Source organism: Myotis davidii, unplaced genomic scaffold (assembly GCF_000327345.1).
Source record: "Myotis davidii unplaced genomic scaffold, ASM32734v1 scaffold2723, whole genome shotgun sequence".
Taxonomy (NCBI): domain Eukaryota; kingdom Metazoa; phylum Chordata; class Mammalia; order Chiroptera; family Vespertilionidae; genus Myotis; species Myotis davidii.
In genome coordinates this window covers 206,366-220,543 of record NW_006294584.1, presented here as the reverse complement: position 1 = coordinate 220,543, position 14,178 = coordinate 206,366, and the positions used below count along the sequence as shown (strand labels likewise).

The following is a 14,178-nucleotide window of genomic DNA, read 5'->3' as shown; positions in this document are numbered from 1 at the left end:
AGTACAGATTTATTCATACAGTGCATACTTAATACATGGTCACTGTGTGCCAGGCCACTCTCATGGGCACTGTGCAATTAGGCTTTGGCACAAGCAGAAGGGGAAGGTAGAATTTTTTGTAGCCCTATTTTTAAAAAGCCACATCAGGAATTACTTTATATACCGCTTATACTAGAGGACATCTGCTTGTCTATGAATTTTGATCAATTTTGTCAACTTCCTGAGCAAAGAAACCTATTCTCATTTTTATGCAGGTGGGCTCCCATATGCAATCAGGTGCTAGTGTGCAAATAATCTAGAACTACAGATGAGCCTTCCAATGGGAGAAGTGTCATGCCTGGAGGTTAGGTCCCCGGGCAAGCCCACAAAAAGCCCATATTGTTATATAAATGTTTAATCAACATCAGAAATGATGTTGTCAGTAAGTACACTCTCATTCCAAGTTCCAGGTCTGCTTGGCAGTTGTCTCTCTCCCAAGTCTTCAACAATAGAGAAAGGGGGTTTTAGTGGGAATCCTAGTTATCCCCAAGAAAAGGAAGTATGGGACTGCAGGAGGCAAATGAGGCTTGAAGTTGCAGACTCTCTCCATGCTTATGTACAAAAACATTCTCTTCCTGCATATATAAAACTCTTCAATTTAGGAATATTTATTTTAGTGGGAGAAAGTAGCAATCAGAATACCACAGAACATGCCTTTTTGGAAAGTGGCAGCTTTATAAATTATTAATTACAACTCATGAATGTAAGTTCATATGATTTCACAAAATGTGTGAACTGCTCACATGTATGTGATTGTTCAATAATATTCTGGTGGTCTATATATATATATGTTCATATGTAAATACATTTTTATCAGAAGATATTAAAACTCATAAACAAATATAAAACCATCACCAAACACTTCAATAATATTCTGGTGGTCTATATATATATATTCATATACAAATACATTTTTATCAAAAGATATTAAAACTCATAAACAAATATTAAACCATCACCAAACATACATATAGTAGGGATTCCTAGGAAACTGCACAAAATTACTGTCAAAAATCAGTTCTGATTGCACTAAGTCCTTTAAAATGTTGCCTTTCTTGACCAGATATCTTTTTTCTCTCCTTCCTTCTCTCTGTCTCTCCAACTCCCTCTCCTCCACTACTTAATTTCCCCCTTCCCCCAAATTTCCTTTACTACCTCACCACAGGTTCCACGTTAGCCCATGACATCATTACCACATACTCCCCCAAGTATTGTGTTTGCTGATGTATTCTGTGGTATAAATAGTAAAGTACATGGCTAAATTTGTTAATAATAATTTATTGGACAGTCGTCACACTAATAAATTATTTTCCGTTTTGAGCAATGAGTTAGTTCTTAATTATTCACTATGGAGGAGGAGAAGGCAGTCAGAATTAACCTGAAGCTTCAAATGCAAATATAATTAATGTCTGGAAGTATTTTAAGTCGTGCTGTATATTACAATCATTTGATGAGCTAAAGCAAAAACAATCTTCAAATAACAATTTTCCATCAAAGATATATCTCCTTTTATTTACAAGAGTTTAATAATATATAAGGTTAAGCTTTCTTTAAAATCGAGTCTAAAAGCGTGAGTAATATCATGATCTAACAGGAAATTGGTTCTGAAGGAAAAAAAAAACAGGATTCACCTTTGCCCACCAACTTGACAGCATAAAGTAGGTATTAACATTCTCATCTCCAAATTGCTCGGCCACATAGAGTCCCAGCGAGCCGTACTTGTCATAGATGATTCTCTTGGACATGTCAGTCAGTATGGTGTGGGCATTGTTGATTTCCTTAAACTTGTCAGCAGCAGCTGGATCATCTGGGTTCTTGTCTGGATGGTGTTTCAGGGCCAACTTTCTTTTAAAAAAAGTAAGGGAAATGTCATTTGACAAGAATTACAATGGCATTTTAGAAGGGCACTATTCATTTGTACATCCTTTATAGATCTAATACTATGAAATGAGCCCTAGCTGGTATGGTTCAGTGGATAGAGCATCGGTCAGCTTGTGGACTGAAGGATCCCAGGTTCTATTCTGATGTGTGTGTCTCTCTCTCACATCGGTGTCTCTCTCACATCAATGTTTCTCTCTATCTCTCCCTCTCCCTCCCACTCTCTCTAAAAATCAATGGGAAAAATATCCTTGGGTGAGGATTTGAAAAATAAATTAAAAAAATAAATACTGTGAAATGATAATGTTGATTTAACTGAGCAGGTGCTAATTAAATGTCTCTTGTTTCTAATGTGCAGGTACAATAGTATTGTTTCTCCTCTCATATCCTCAAAGGGATTCTCAAATGCATGGTTGTTGGGGCTGAGACATCTTGCTGTTAGCAAATATTTGAAGTTATTACCTAGAAGCTGATCAGTACCCCACCTCAACATGCAAATGCATGGAACTTTAAGAGCAACAGGACCAGTTTACACCAAAAATTTTATTAACAACTGGAAGAATTTTCCAGAATTAACAAATCTACACACCACATATTCTAAAAGTTAAATACACCTATCAAACATTTTTCTAATTTATATTTCCTTAAATAGATACATTATAACCCCTTCAACAAATCTTCCACAAATCCCTTTTGTTTTTCTGAATAAATACTGTGACTTCCCTTGTATTCAAATGTATATTTTACCCCTTTTCAAGTAGGTCTTTCTACTTCAGATAATCCATAGGAATTTACTTGTGAGTAAAAGGCCCTGTCTCTGTGGACCATGGAGCAGTTTGTAAAAGGTGTGAGTATGCATTGTGCTGCCTCGTGTGTGTGTGTGTGTGTGTGTGTGTGTGTGTGTGTGTGTGCAGGAGGGGGTGGGGGTTGATCGGAAATGTTTTTTTATCTTCAGTTATACTCAAGTACAAATAAAACTGTAAGATAGATGTAAGAAGTGAGCTTATAATAGTCAGGCTCTGGCTGGTAGCCCTCTCCAGAGAGATTTAAATATTGATTGAAGCCATCTATAGAATTGAGTCTATAGTAGTTTTTCCAATACAAAGTCAATTAATTTTATGACTCTCTACTGGAAAGTCCACATGACTTATTCTCCCTACGGTGCCTATCATAGGTATATGTAGGAATACACCATATGGTTTTGTTTATTTTATCACTTTTAGAGTAAATTGTTTTTATTTTAATGCAATAATAAGGGCAGAAAAATAAAGTATATCTTATAAAGCAAGCTATACAATAAGTAGGGGAGGGGTCACACCTATTTTATGAATGAAAGTATTGTTGGGTTAGGAAGTAAGGGAATAATAAAGTAGCTCAGTATTAGGATGCTTAAAAAGTACCAAAATATTTAAAAGTACAAATCTTGGTATGTAATCCATTCTAGCTTTGACCTCAGGATAAACAAAAAAAAAAAAATAAAACAATGATGGTTCATTGTAAATTTGATAAACGAAAACATTTTTCATCTTTTTGAGAGATGTTTGGGTTATCTAGAAATTCTTATAGATGGAACCATTGAAGCCATTTTTATGTGCAGAATTTATTATGAGATCTTGTGCTAATAGCACAAAATCCCTATTTTGTCATTTTTAAAAACTTTTATATTTATTATATGCCAGCACTATTGTAAGGATGTTATAAATATTAGTTCATTATTATTCACTAAACTCTATGAGATAGGTATTATAATTTCATTTAACAAATGAAGAAATTTAGCCAACAAGAAGTTAAGTAATTACCCAGTGTCACACAGCTAACAATTAGAGCCAGGCTTTGAACACAGGCAATCTAACCCTGAGCGCATGCTCTTAACCACCAATATGCTGCCTCCTATATGTTTAAACTTAAGAAAGTAAAGCACACAGAATATTATTAGGCCATTGTAAGGACTTTGGCTTTTGGTCTAATTAATGTGGGAAACCATTGGAGTGTTTTGAGAAGGAGAGTGGTATGATCTGATTTTAGTTTCAGAAGAACCATTAAGTCTTAGAGAGGACAAAGGTGAAAGCAGAGAGACTCTTTTAGAAGTTTATAGTGATTCAGACCAGTGTGGTAGTGTAGAGGATGTAATGAGAAATGGTTGGATTCTGGATATATTTTGAAGACTAGCTGAATTGGATGTGAAATTTGAAAGAAAAAGAGGACCCAGGGATGAACCAAAAATTTGGCCTGAGCAATGGGAAATTTGGAGTTACTGTTAAAGTGTTGGCAAGAAATTTTTTTGTAGTAGGAAATGGTTTGCTAGGATTTGGAATTCTCTTTTGGACACCTCTGAGATGCCTATTAGACTTCCAAGTGGAGATGGAGGTAGAGAGATCTATGAGCCTGGAGGTCACATGAGAATTATGGGTCATGTATGTTTGGGAGTTCTCAGCGGGTAGATAGTATTTAGAGTCATGGAACGGGAAAAGATTCCCAAGAGAGTAGGTCCAACAGAAGTCCAAAGACTGAACTATAGGAAGGAGGAACTAGCAAAGGAGATGACAAAAAGAAAGACTAACTTGTAGAAGGAAAAAATCCAGAGAATATGGGATCTTGGGGTCCGGGTGAGCAAAGGATTTAAAGAAGGTTCAGCGGGTAGATAGTATTTAGAGTCATGGAACGGGAAAAGATTCCCAAGAGAGTAGGTCCAACAGAAGTCCAAAGACTGAACTATAGGAAGGAGGAACTAGCAAAGGAGATGACAAAAAGAAAGACTAACTTGTAGAAGGAAAAAATCCAGAGAATATGGGATCTTGGGGTCCAGGTGAGCAAAGGATTTAAAGAAGGTCAGCAGTGTCAAATGCTATTGACAGGTTAGGTATGATGAGAATTAAGAATTGATCACTGGATTTAGTTATATAGAAATCTTTAGTGACTTTGACATGCACCCCCCCACACACACACATAAACACATGCATCTATACACAAACACAGACTATCTATATCTATATCTATATCCATATCTATCCATATCCATATATATATAATATATATGCATCATTACTTTGGCTACATATATAAGTAGCCTAAGTGACCAAATGGCCGAATGACTGGTTGACCGGTCGTTATGACATGCACTAACCACCAGGAAACAGACACTCAACACAGGAACTGTCCCCTGGTGGTCAGTGAACTCCCACAGTCAACCCCCTGCAGTCCCTCCCCCCAGCAAGATGGCCCTGATCACTGGCCCTGATCACCGGCCAGACCAAGGGACCCCACCCATGCACGAATTCATGCACCAGGCCTCTAGTTGTGTATATGTCTTTATATAGCGAAAAATAAAGCATAAAAATAGGCTCCTGGGATCTTTTCATTAACTCTGGCTTTCTTATAAAGAAAGAAAAATGGAAGGTTATATCTATAAGCACAATTAACTAGGTTAATAGATGTACATTAGGATTATAGGTGATTCTGTGTTTTGTTTTTTGTTTTAATAGCTGAAAGTTTAGAGTTTGTTCCCTTACATGGCTCATGACAAATTAGAAGGGGGAAAAGGAAGAAAAAAGTCCTCCAATTTCCATGATACAACATTCATCATCAAAAAACCTCATGTGGATTCTCTAAGCACATTAATTTTAATGGCTCAATATTCCTGGAATTCTCACTCTGTGCCCTGGAATACAATTGCAGCATTTTCCCTACTAGTTCCAGAGATCATGTCCAGACCAGTCAAATGCAAGAGCTGTTAACTTCTGCTTAGAAACAAAGAAATTCCTGGAAAAATGGCTCTTTACATGCATTTCTTTGTTTCTGGTATTCAGTTGTAGACTGATACACACTGCCCAAGAGTTGGCCAGAGAAGCCTGGCTTCCTGTCATATTTTAAGCTGCTTGGATCATTGTCAGCTCACAAGGGCAGATGCTCTCAACCATTTATCACATTCCTCTAACAATGGAGTTGGCAAAGTCAGAGAGCTGGAACACCTCCATTTGTAACAAGTCCAATTCTTGGTTGCCAGCAGCATTTTGACTCCTCTTGGCAGATACTCTTGGCTCTGAGGAATCTTCTGGAAATATGGCTAGCAGAGACAGCTGCCAGAATTACACAATTGCTCAAGGAGATGGTTGATCAGTGACCCACCCCCTTAGGAATTGTCTATGGAGCAAGAAATGTGTAGAATTTAGGGTTGAAAGAAAGTGCTTGGAGTACATTTAAATGTGCCTTTACTCACTTGTTTTAAATGTATTATAATTTCTAATTTTATACTTAAAAGTGACATAATATTAAATCAGAGCTTGTAATTCTAAATCTCTCTCTCCCATTAGTCACCTGTTAAACTGGTATAGTTACAACCAATGTTAGAAGTAGCAACAATGCCTTTAATTTCTACTTCAAAACCCAATGACAGCTATAAACTGAAATGCATAGTGAATTCAGTGAGTTACAGATAAGCCAAACATAAGTTTATAGTTGTGATTTCCTAGGTCCCCAAAGAGCTATCTATTTTGAGGCAGTGGAATAATTCCAAGAATTGTAATGTTCCTCCCACTTCTCTTCCTTACACCACCTAACACTCAGGTGAGATCTACCTACTACTCTACCAGTTTCTGAGTCACCTAAGACTTGATTCTGACCATGTTGCTCTAGCTCTAGTCCAAATCTATCTCCTTGGGATTGGAATGTCAGGTTTTTCCTCTTTGATTTTCTGCAGTTTTTATGTGATGTGCTTGGGTATAATTTTTTTTTTTATTCTGCTTGGCTTTTACTGGGCTTCTGGTATTTAGGGATTGATATTCACAAACCTGGGAAGTTCACCAATATTATGCTTTCGAATGGCATTCTCCTTAATTCTCTTTCTACTCTCCTTTCAGACTCCAGTTGCATTTATCGAAGGCCATGTTAATGGGTCCTTTATATATTTTATCTTTCTTGCATTGTTTCCTCTCCTTTTCTAATTCTTTCTGGCTATATTTTCTGACCTACCTTCCAGTCAGTTCTCTAATCTGTTAAACCGTACCTTTGAGTCCTTGATTTTGGTCATTGTATCTTTTAGTTACAAAAATTTATCTGTTTATTTTTAAAATCTGAAATATTTTCATAATTTTCAGTTCTCTCTGAAAATTCTCATTGTTGTAATTTATCTTTCCTGATCCTGATAGTTATTTTTAAATCTATTTCTGATCATTTTAATACCTGAGGTTTCCACAGTTCTGTTTCTATTTTCTCATTTCTGCTATTCTTGTTCATATTGTCTTGGCTTGAGTACTTTATCATCTCTGTGTGCCAGATATGTATTTTAAAAACTTTTTTAAAGAAGTATTTGGAGAACTAAGATGTTATCTTATACCAGACAGCATTTTTATTCCCTATTTTCAGATGTCTGGAGGCACATACAAAAATTGGGATCATTTTAACCCAATATTAGGGATTGAGATTTTCTTGGTCAACCAGTGGCTCAAAGTTTGGTTACAACCCATGCAATACTGGTGTTTCCATGATCTGTGTATGTGTAATAAAGCTACAGTAAAATTTAGTAGCTTAAAACAACAAGCATTTTATTTATTTGCCTACAATGTTGTAATTGGGTTGGACGTGGTGGGAACAGTTTCTTTCTGTATCTGGCTTTGGCCAGGACTACTCAATTGGAGACGAAGGATCTGCTTCCAAGATGGCCTCGGTGACCTGCTGGGAAGTGGTGCTGGCTGCAGCTAGAGTTCAGCTGGGGCGGTGGGCTGGGGATTTGCTTCTCCATGTTGCTTCTCCACATGGCTAGGAGAGATGCCTCACAACATGAAGGTCTCAGGGTAGTCATATTTTTTCAGTGGCTAGTTTAAGCCAGATTGCAAAAGTAGAAGCTGCTAGGCCTTTTAAAGTTTTAGTAAAATATCACTTCTACCACATCTATTGGTGAAATCAGGTCAAAGAACCAGCCAGATTCAAAAGGACTCCACAAAGACATGAATACCAGGGGACGTAGTTGGGAGGCTCACTAAAGTCATTGTCAACCACAAATGGTTTACTTCCTTGCTGCCCTTTCTCCTGAGGTGCCCACGTGGGAATCTAAATAGAATTGCAAGATTCCCATTCTTGTTGGGCTAGGGTCCAAAACTTTTCCCCCTTTGTAGAGTCTTGCTCAGCCTCTCAGCTTCTTTTCTCCCATATTATGACCTAGTCAGTAGTAATTCTTTACTCTCAAATGATTTTAAGATGTATATTTAGAAATATAACTTTCCTTTTAGTTTTTCTAGTTGTTCTCGGCAGAAGGGAGAACTGATACAAATTATCTAGCCAGTGATAACCAGAAACTCCTAATTCAGAAACTTCTGCTTACTTTGTATGTTTATGTTTTCTTCATTCAAATATAAACTGCGCAAAAAGCTTTAAACCACTGTTATATAAATGAGCCAAAGCACCTCTATGTTGACTCCTATGTTGTTCATTTATTTCTTTTTTAAAAAATTGATTTTAGAGAGGGAGGAAGAGAGAGAGAGATAGCGAGAAAAACATCAATTGAGAGAGATACATTGATTGGTTGTGGCCGATAGGGGCCCTACCTGGGGATCGAGCCCACAACCTAGATATGTGCACTGACCGGGAATTAATCCTGCAACCTTCAGTGCATGGGACAATGCTCTGACCAACTGAGCCACACTAGCCAGGGCCTTTGTTCACTTCTTTATTGCAGGCTAAGACCCATTAGCTCAAAAGCCTACTGGTGCCAAACTCAAAGTTTTATACATTCAAGTATTTTAAAAGTAACCCAAACAAGAAGATTGTTAGCTTTTTGGAGCCTGCCTGCTTTATATATTGCAAGACCTCACCCTACAGCTGCTGGCCATTGATAAGATACAGCCATGTGGTTATAAGACTCAAGCTGCCACGGCCCTTTGGAGCTTTCTGACTCCAAGACTTCTCACTAAGCTTCTGAGTGACATCACCTAGATGTGAGCCTCCTTCCCACCTTCTCCCTCTGTTGGGTGTGCCTTTGTTCGTTTCCCATTCTGAGGGTGGCCCCATGCTGTTAGTCTCTGAAAGGTCTCATTCTGTGAGGGGCTTCCCCTCTCCTGTGATCCTGTGGAAATACCGCCTAATAAAGCATGTTGTATGTTACTGGCTTTCTTGGTCACATCTTTTCCTTTGATCAGCCCTCAAGTCTGTCAAACCCCCTACAAACATTTCATGTATTTGTACCCAGTACAGTTTCACTCCCTACAAAAAGCTCTAACAACAACAAAAAATGCATTATGCTACTGAGAGCTGAAAGGAGAGTGTTAATGGGACTCAAGGAAGCAGGATCCACTGGTCCAGGATTAGTGTAGAGTCAAGGGACAGAATAGAATTTAAATAGCAAATAATGATGCCAGTACTACCTCTGCTGCAAATGATTTCTGAACACCTGATACCATAATGTACAACTCAAGCAATTGAATCATACCAAAAGCAAAGGGCCCCCTGAAGGCACATTACACAGTCCTATGATTTCTTCAAATTTACAGATGGAATATCTGAGCATCTCACCCCGGAAATTGGGTGTTGTCTGGGATCCACAGTCACATTCGTGATTCAAGACAGATTGCATGAGATCACAATAGGAACCATAAATGGTGATCTCTTTCAGAGAATTGGTCTTTTCCATCATGTAGAAACACATTGAGAGTCAAGTGCTGACCTCTAGTGGCGGTCAAGACAGTGACTCCCTGTCAAATAATGATTCCCTGGCAAACAATCCCAGATTTTTACTTGACTTTATGAGGCATTATGCTTGAGTATGTTTTTAATATTAGAGTTAAAAATACTTAAACTTTTGAAAAATTAAAATGCCACTTGCTATTATTATTTACCTGATGATTAGTGATATTGAGCACCTCATGTACCAGGTGTATGTCTTCTTTGGAAAACCATGTTTATTCAGATCCTTCACCCATTTTTTAATCAGATGGGTTTTTGTTTATTTTGCTATTGAGTTGTATGCATTATATATATATATGAATGATATTAAATTGTTTCCAGATATATAGCTTGAAAATATTTTCTCCATTCAGTAGGTTGCCTTTTCATTTACTTGATGGTTTTCTTTGCTTTGCAGAAACATTGTAGTTTGATATAATCCCACTTGCTTATATTTGCTTTAGTTGTCTTTCTTTTAGTGTCAAATCCAAAAAAATCATCGTCAAGACTGATGTCAAGGAGCCTACCACTTAGGTTTCCGTCTTGTAATTTTATGGTTTCAGCTCTTACATTCAAGTCTTTAATCCATTTTGAAGTAATTTTTGTGTATGATGTAAGATAGTGGTCCAGTTCATTCTTTTGCATGTGGCTGTTCAGTTTATTAAAGAAACTGTCCTTTCCCCATTGTACATTCCTGGCTCCTCTGTCATAAATTAATTGAACTATACAAGCAGATTTACTTCTGGGCTCTCTTCATTGATCTGTATGTCTGTTTTTCTGCTAATACCATACTGTTTTGATTACTGTAGCTTCATAATAAGGTATGAAGTCAAGGATCATGTTGCCTTCAGCTTTGTTCTTCTTTCTCAATATTGCTTTGGTTAGTTAGGGTCTTTTGTGGTTCCATACCTGTTTTAGGATTCTTTGTTCTATTTCTGTGAAAAGTGCTTTTGGAATTTGATAGAGATTGCATTGAATCTGTAGATTGCTTTGGGCAATATGGACATTTTAACAATATTAATCATTTCAGTCCATGAGCATGTAATATCTTTCTGTTTGTGTCTTCTTCAATTTCTTTCAACAATCTCTTATAGTTGGTTAGTTTCCCCAGATTTGAAAAGGTTTATTCTGACAGCTTTTTTCAGATATTTGTAGCTTTTGTGGAGGATCAGAAATATGGAGTTCCTTATGCCATCATTTTCACTGATATCACTACATATCAATAGTTTTAATATCTATATCAATTTCACTAAAATGTATTAAAATTTATAGAAACATATCCCTTTGAAAGTGTACTCTTATTATTTACTAGAGGCCCAATGGGCAAAATTCATGCAAGAGTAGGCCTTCCTTCCCCTGGCTGCTGGCACAGGCTTCCCTCTGTCACCAGGACTCGGGCTTCCCTCTGGCCGCTGGCAGGCACCCGGGACCCAGGCTTCCCTCGCAGCCCTCGTTTCATCTGGAAGGACGGAAGGATGTCTGGAAGGACATCTGGTCTAATTAGCATATTATGCTTTTATTATTATAGATGCTTTTGTTTTAAGATTACTGATAGACATAAAGCAGAATTAAGAAACATTTTGGTATGCAATAGGTGTAACAATTTTCATTGAGGCCAAACAGTATTGTATCTTCATATTCTTGCTTTCAAATTTATGTTCACATAATTTCCTTATGAGTGTATTAGATTATTTGATTTGACCCCCATTGCTAAAGCACCCAGGAAGCATTGCTTTTTCTCGCATTTATTCATTTATGCCTTCATACATGCATTTATTCACCAACTAGTTATTAAGCACCTAGTCCATCAGGCATAGCTAAAGGTGTATGGTATATGGCAAGTAACATCTGCTGAGTGAAGCCATGATTTTTTTAAATCAAAAGATGACTTAAGAAGCAGTTCAGCTTAGTAGTTAGTATTGCCACAAGAGGTGCATTACATTACCTTAGGGCCTATCAGGACTCCCTTGTGGATCTAACTATTTTAACATTAGATATATAATATGAACTTTGCTAGTAGATACCAGAATCCACGTCTATCCCAATGCAAGGAAAGATGTCACATTACCTGGTATAGTGCAGTCATTCCCTAGGTGTGCTGAGAGTGAACCCACTGCCTCACACTGTCTGGAACTTAAAGCTTTCTCTACTTCTGTATTTAAATCCCAGTCTGGGACTAAGAACCCTGAAGTTCATCTCCAGGCTTCCTTCTCAGACATTGACATTTGCATCCTCCTCCAATATGGCCCATCACTCAGGTTCTGGCCTTTGAATCCTTTGGATTCATGGCCGTTGTTTTAAACTCAGAAATGTTATGATTAAGAGCAGTGGGCTCTGGAGTAAAGCAACCCAAGTGCCAGACTTGCTGCATGTGACAGCTACTTAACCTACATTTCCAAACCTGTTTCTTCAAGTGTAAAGTGAAGACAATAGAAGTACCTATAATACAGAAATATGAGAATCAAATATAATAATGACTACAAATCACCAAGCATCGTGCCTGGCACATAGTAAGCATTGCATACACTAGTATGTTGGAATGTGATTTGTCCTTCTGGCTTCTATTTTATCTCCTTTGATAAAAATTGGTGTAAACTGTACTAAAATTAAAACTGTGTTTACTTTCTTGGGGAAGACTTCTCTAATCCCTAGTCCAGATCAGCTGTCTTTGTTATATACTCTTGTGGAGCCATGCCTTTTCCTCCAGGGCACTGTATCTCATCCATAATTAGGCACTCATTTTTGTCATCATTTGATTAAATTCTGTTTCCTCCTCTAGACCTCAAGTAACATGAGATCAGTAACCATGGTTTACTTATAATTGTAATCCCAGAACCTAGCATAGTGCCTGGGACAGGAATGAATGGTGGGATAAAGCATTAACTTTCATTTAAATGATTAATATGAATCCTATGCTCAAGTTAATCTATTGCACCCACAACTGACTCCTTTATTTTGGCTTGTCTTTCAGTATGTATCTTTTAAACCTTACTAAATCTAACTTTCTATAAGATAAGCTCTTTAAATGGTACAAACTATACATATGAATAGGTATAATATGAATAAGTATCCAATATTAAATAAGTACTGAGTAAATGAGTGAAAAAAAAAAGTCATTGATCATTATGATTCTTGTGCCCAGGAACAATGAAGTTGAAGTTGCATGAAAAAATAAGATCAAGTGGAAAAATTGTCATGGGAGAAGGAAGGGTATACAAGAGCTGGAAGATAACTCTGACTTAGCCTCATTCTTTTGTTCTTAGTGGAAGGTTTTAGAATTCAGGAAACAAATTAGTGCTTGATAGAGATTAATTTTAATTTATCTTGTGAGCTTGAATCATCATCTTGCCTTGTAAATATTTACCATTCTTCTATTAGCTGTGTATTCCCCTGACATTCACACTTTATTCATCATCAGCCTCTGTTATCACCTGTAATTGCTAATAGAGATGGGTAAAAGCACCACTGCTTGGGGTTGCCACAAATCACTATGGAAATGACTCTCCTTCCTGCTCCTTGTGAAAATAACTTTTGACTCACTTTCGTCTACTCTGAGGCAACTCACCTCTTTAGAGATGGAAGATGAATTCCAGAAAGTTCCATGTGAAATTGAATGAAATAGAAGAATCAATTTAATTACTGCTGCTCTATACCAGGATAGAAATTAAGCTCATCCATGAGGGACAGAGATCCAGGTGCTGATGTATAAAACTAGTTCACTCAGATTTTGTGATCTCTGATATGCTAAGGAAGAGTTAGATCTCATTCAGAAAGTAGGCCATCATTTTGTTAGTTTCTTGCACCAAGGGAAAGCAGTCGGTCTCCCTTTTAAGCATCCTAATCTTGTTTTTATCTAACTTCAACAATGTACATATCAGTGTAAATAAAAACTAACATTGAAGTTATACATGAGATTTTGAATACTCAAGATCCACATTCTCCAAGTTGTATAACTGGCTGTATTTTCTACAGTTTTCCCTTCCTTATCCACTACTTCTCACTGGAAGGTCCCACAACCATACAAAGTGAGCAGGTCCCAGGCTGAAACCATTGCCTTTCCTTGCTGGTATGCTCTCTCTGTTTACTGGGTCAGTAAATGACTCCCTACCCAGCGAGGTGACAAAACCTTTGAGAATGATCCTGAAGAATCTAAGAATATAATCAAAGAGAACACACAGAGGCAAAATCTATTTGCTGACCAATTTGTTCTTATATTTGGTAACATTAGCATGGTGCTAGGGCTGGAAGTGTGAGGAAGACACAGCACAGTGCCTTCCCTCAGAACTGATGGAGTGGGAGAGGCAGGAAAGGAAGGAACTAAAACCTCTCTGATGCTCTGTTGGACATCACAGTGGGCCATGGAGCACACGGAGGGCCCCACAGGCCTCCCTCCCCCAGCCCCTTGTAACCATTTTGGGTGTAATGTTTGGGTCCCTCCCTTCCTCCCTCCCGCATTCCCTCTCTGATTCTAACTTTTTGCTTTTATGCCCCTTAAAATTTTGAGAGACCATTCTCTCCACATTCTAAACTTGGTATCTAATATTTTTGTTTGTTTATGTGTTAATGTTCACCCAAAGATTATTTTTCCCATTGATTTTTAAGAGAGAG

The 14,178-nt window shown here is 37.5% G+C and overlaps 1 protein-coding gene across 3 annotated transcripts in view; it reads right to left on the bottom strand.

Annotated features, from left to right (window-relative positions):
• Positions 1-14,178, bottom strand: part of DNAJC5B (DnaJ heat shock protein family (Hsp40) member C5 beta) — a 34,808-nt gene that overhangs the window by 7,780 nt on the left and 12,850 nt on the right. For all 3 annotated transcript variants that reach the window (XM_015567185.1, XM_006768708.2, XM_015567186.1), the window contains one exon: positions 1,671-1,884. In XM_015567185.1, the coding sequence (XP_015422671.1) occupies positions 1,671-1,884 (214 nt within the window). The remainder of the gene's footprint in view (positions 1-1,670; positions 1,885-14,178) is intronic.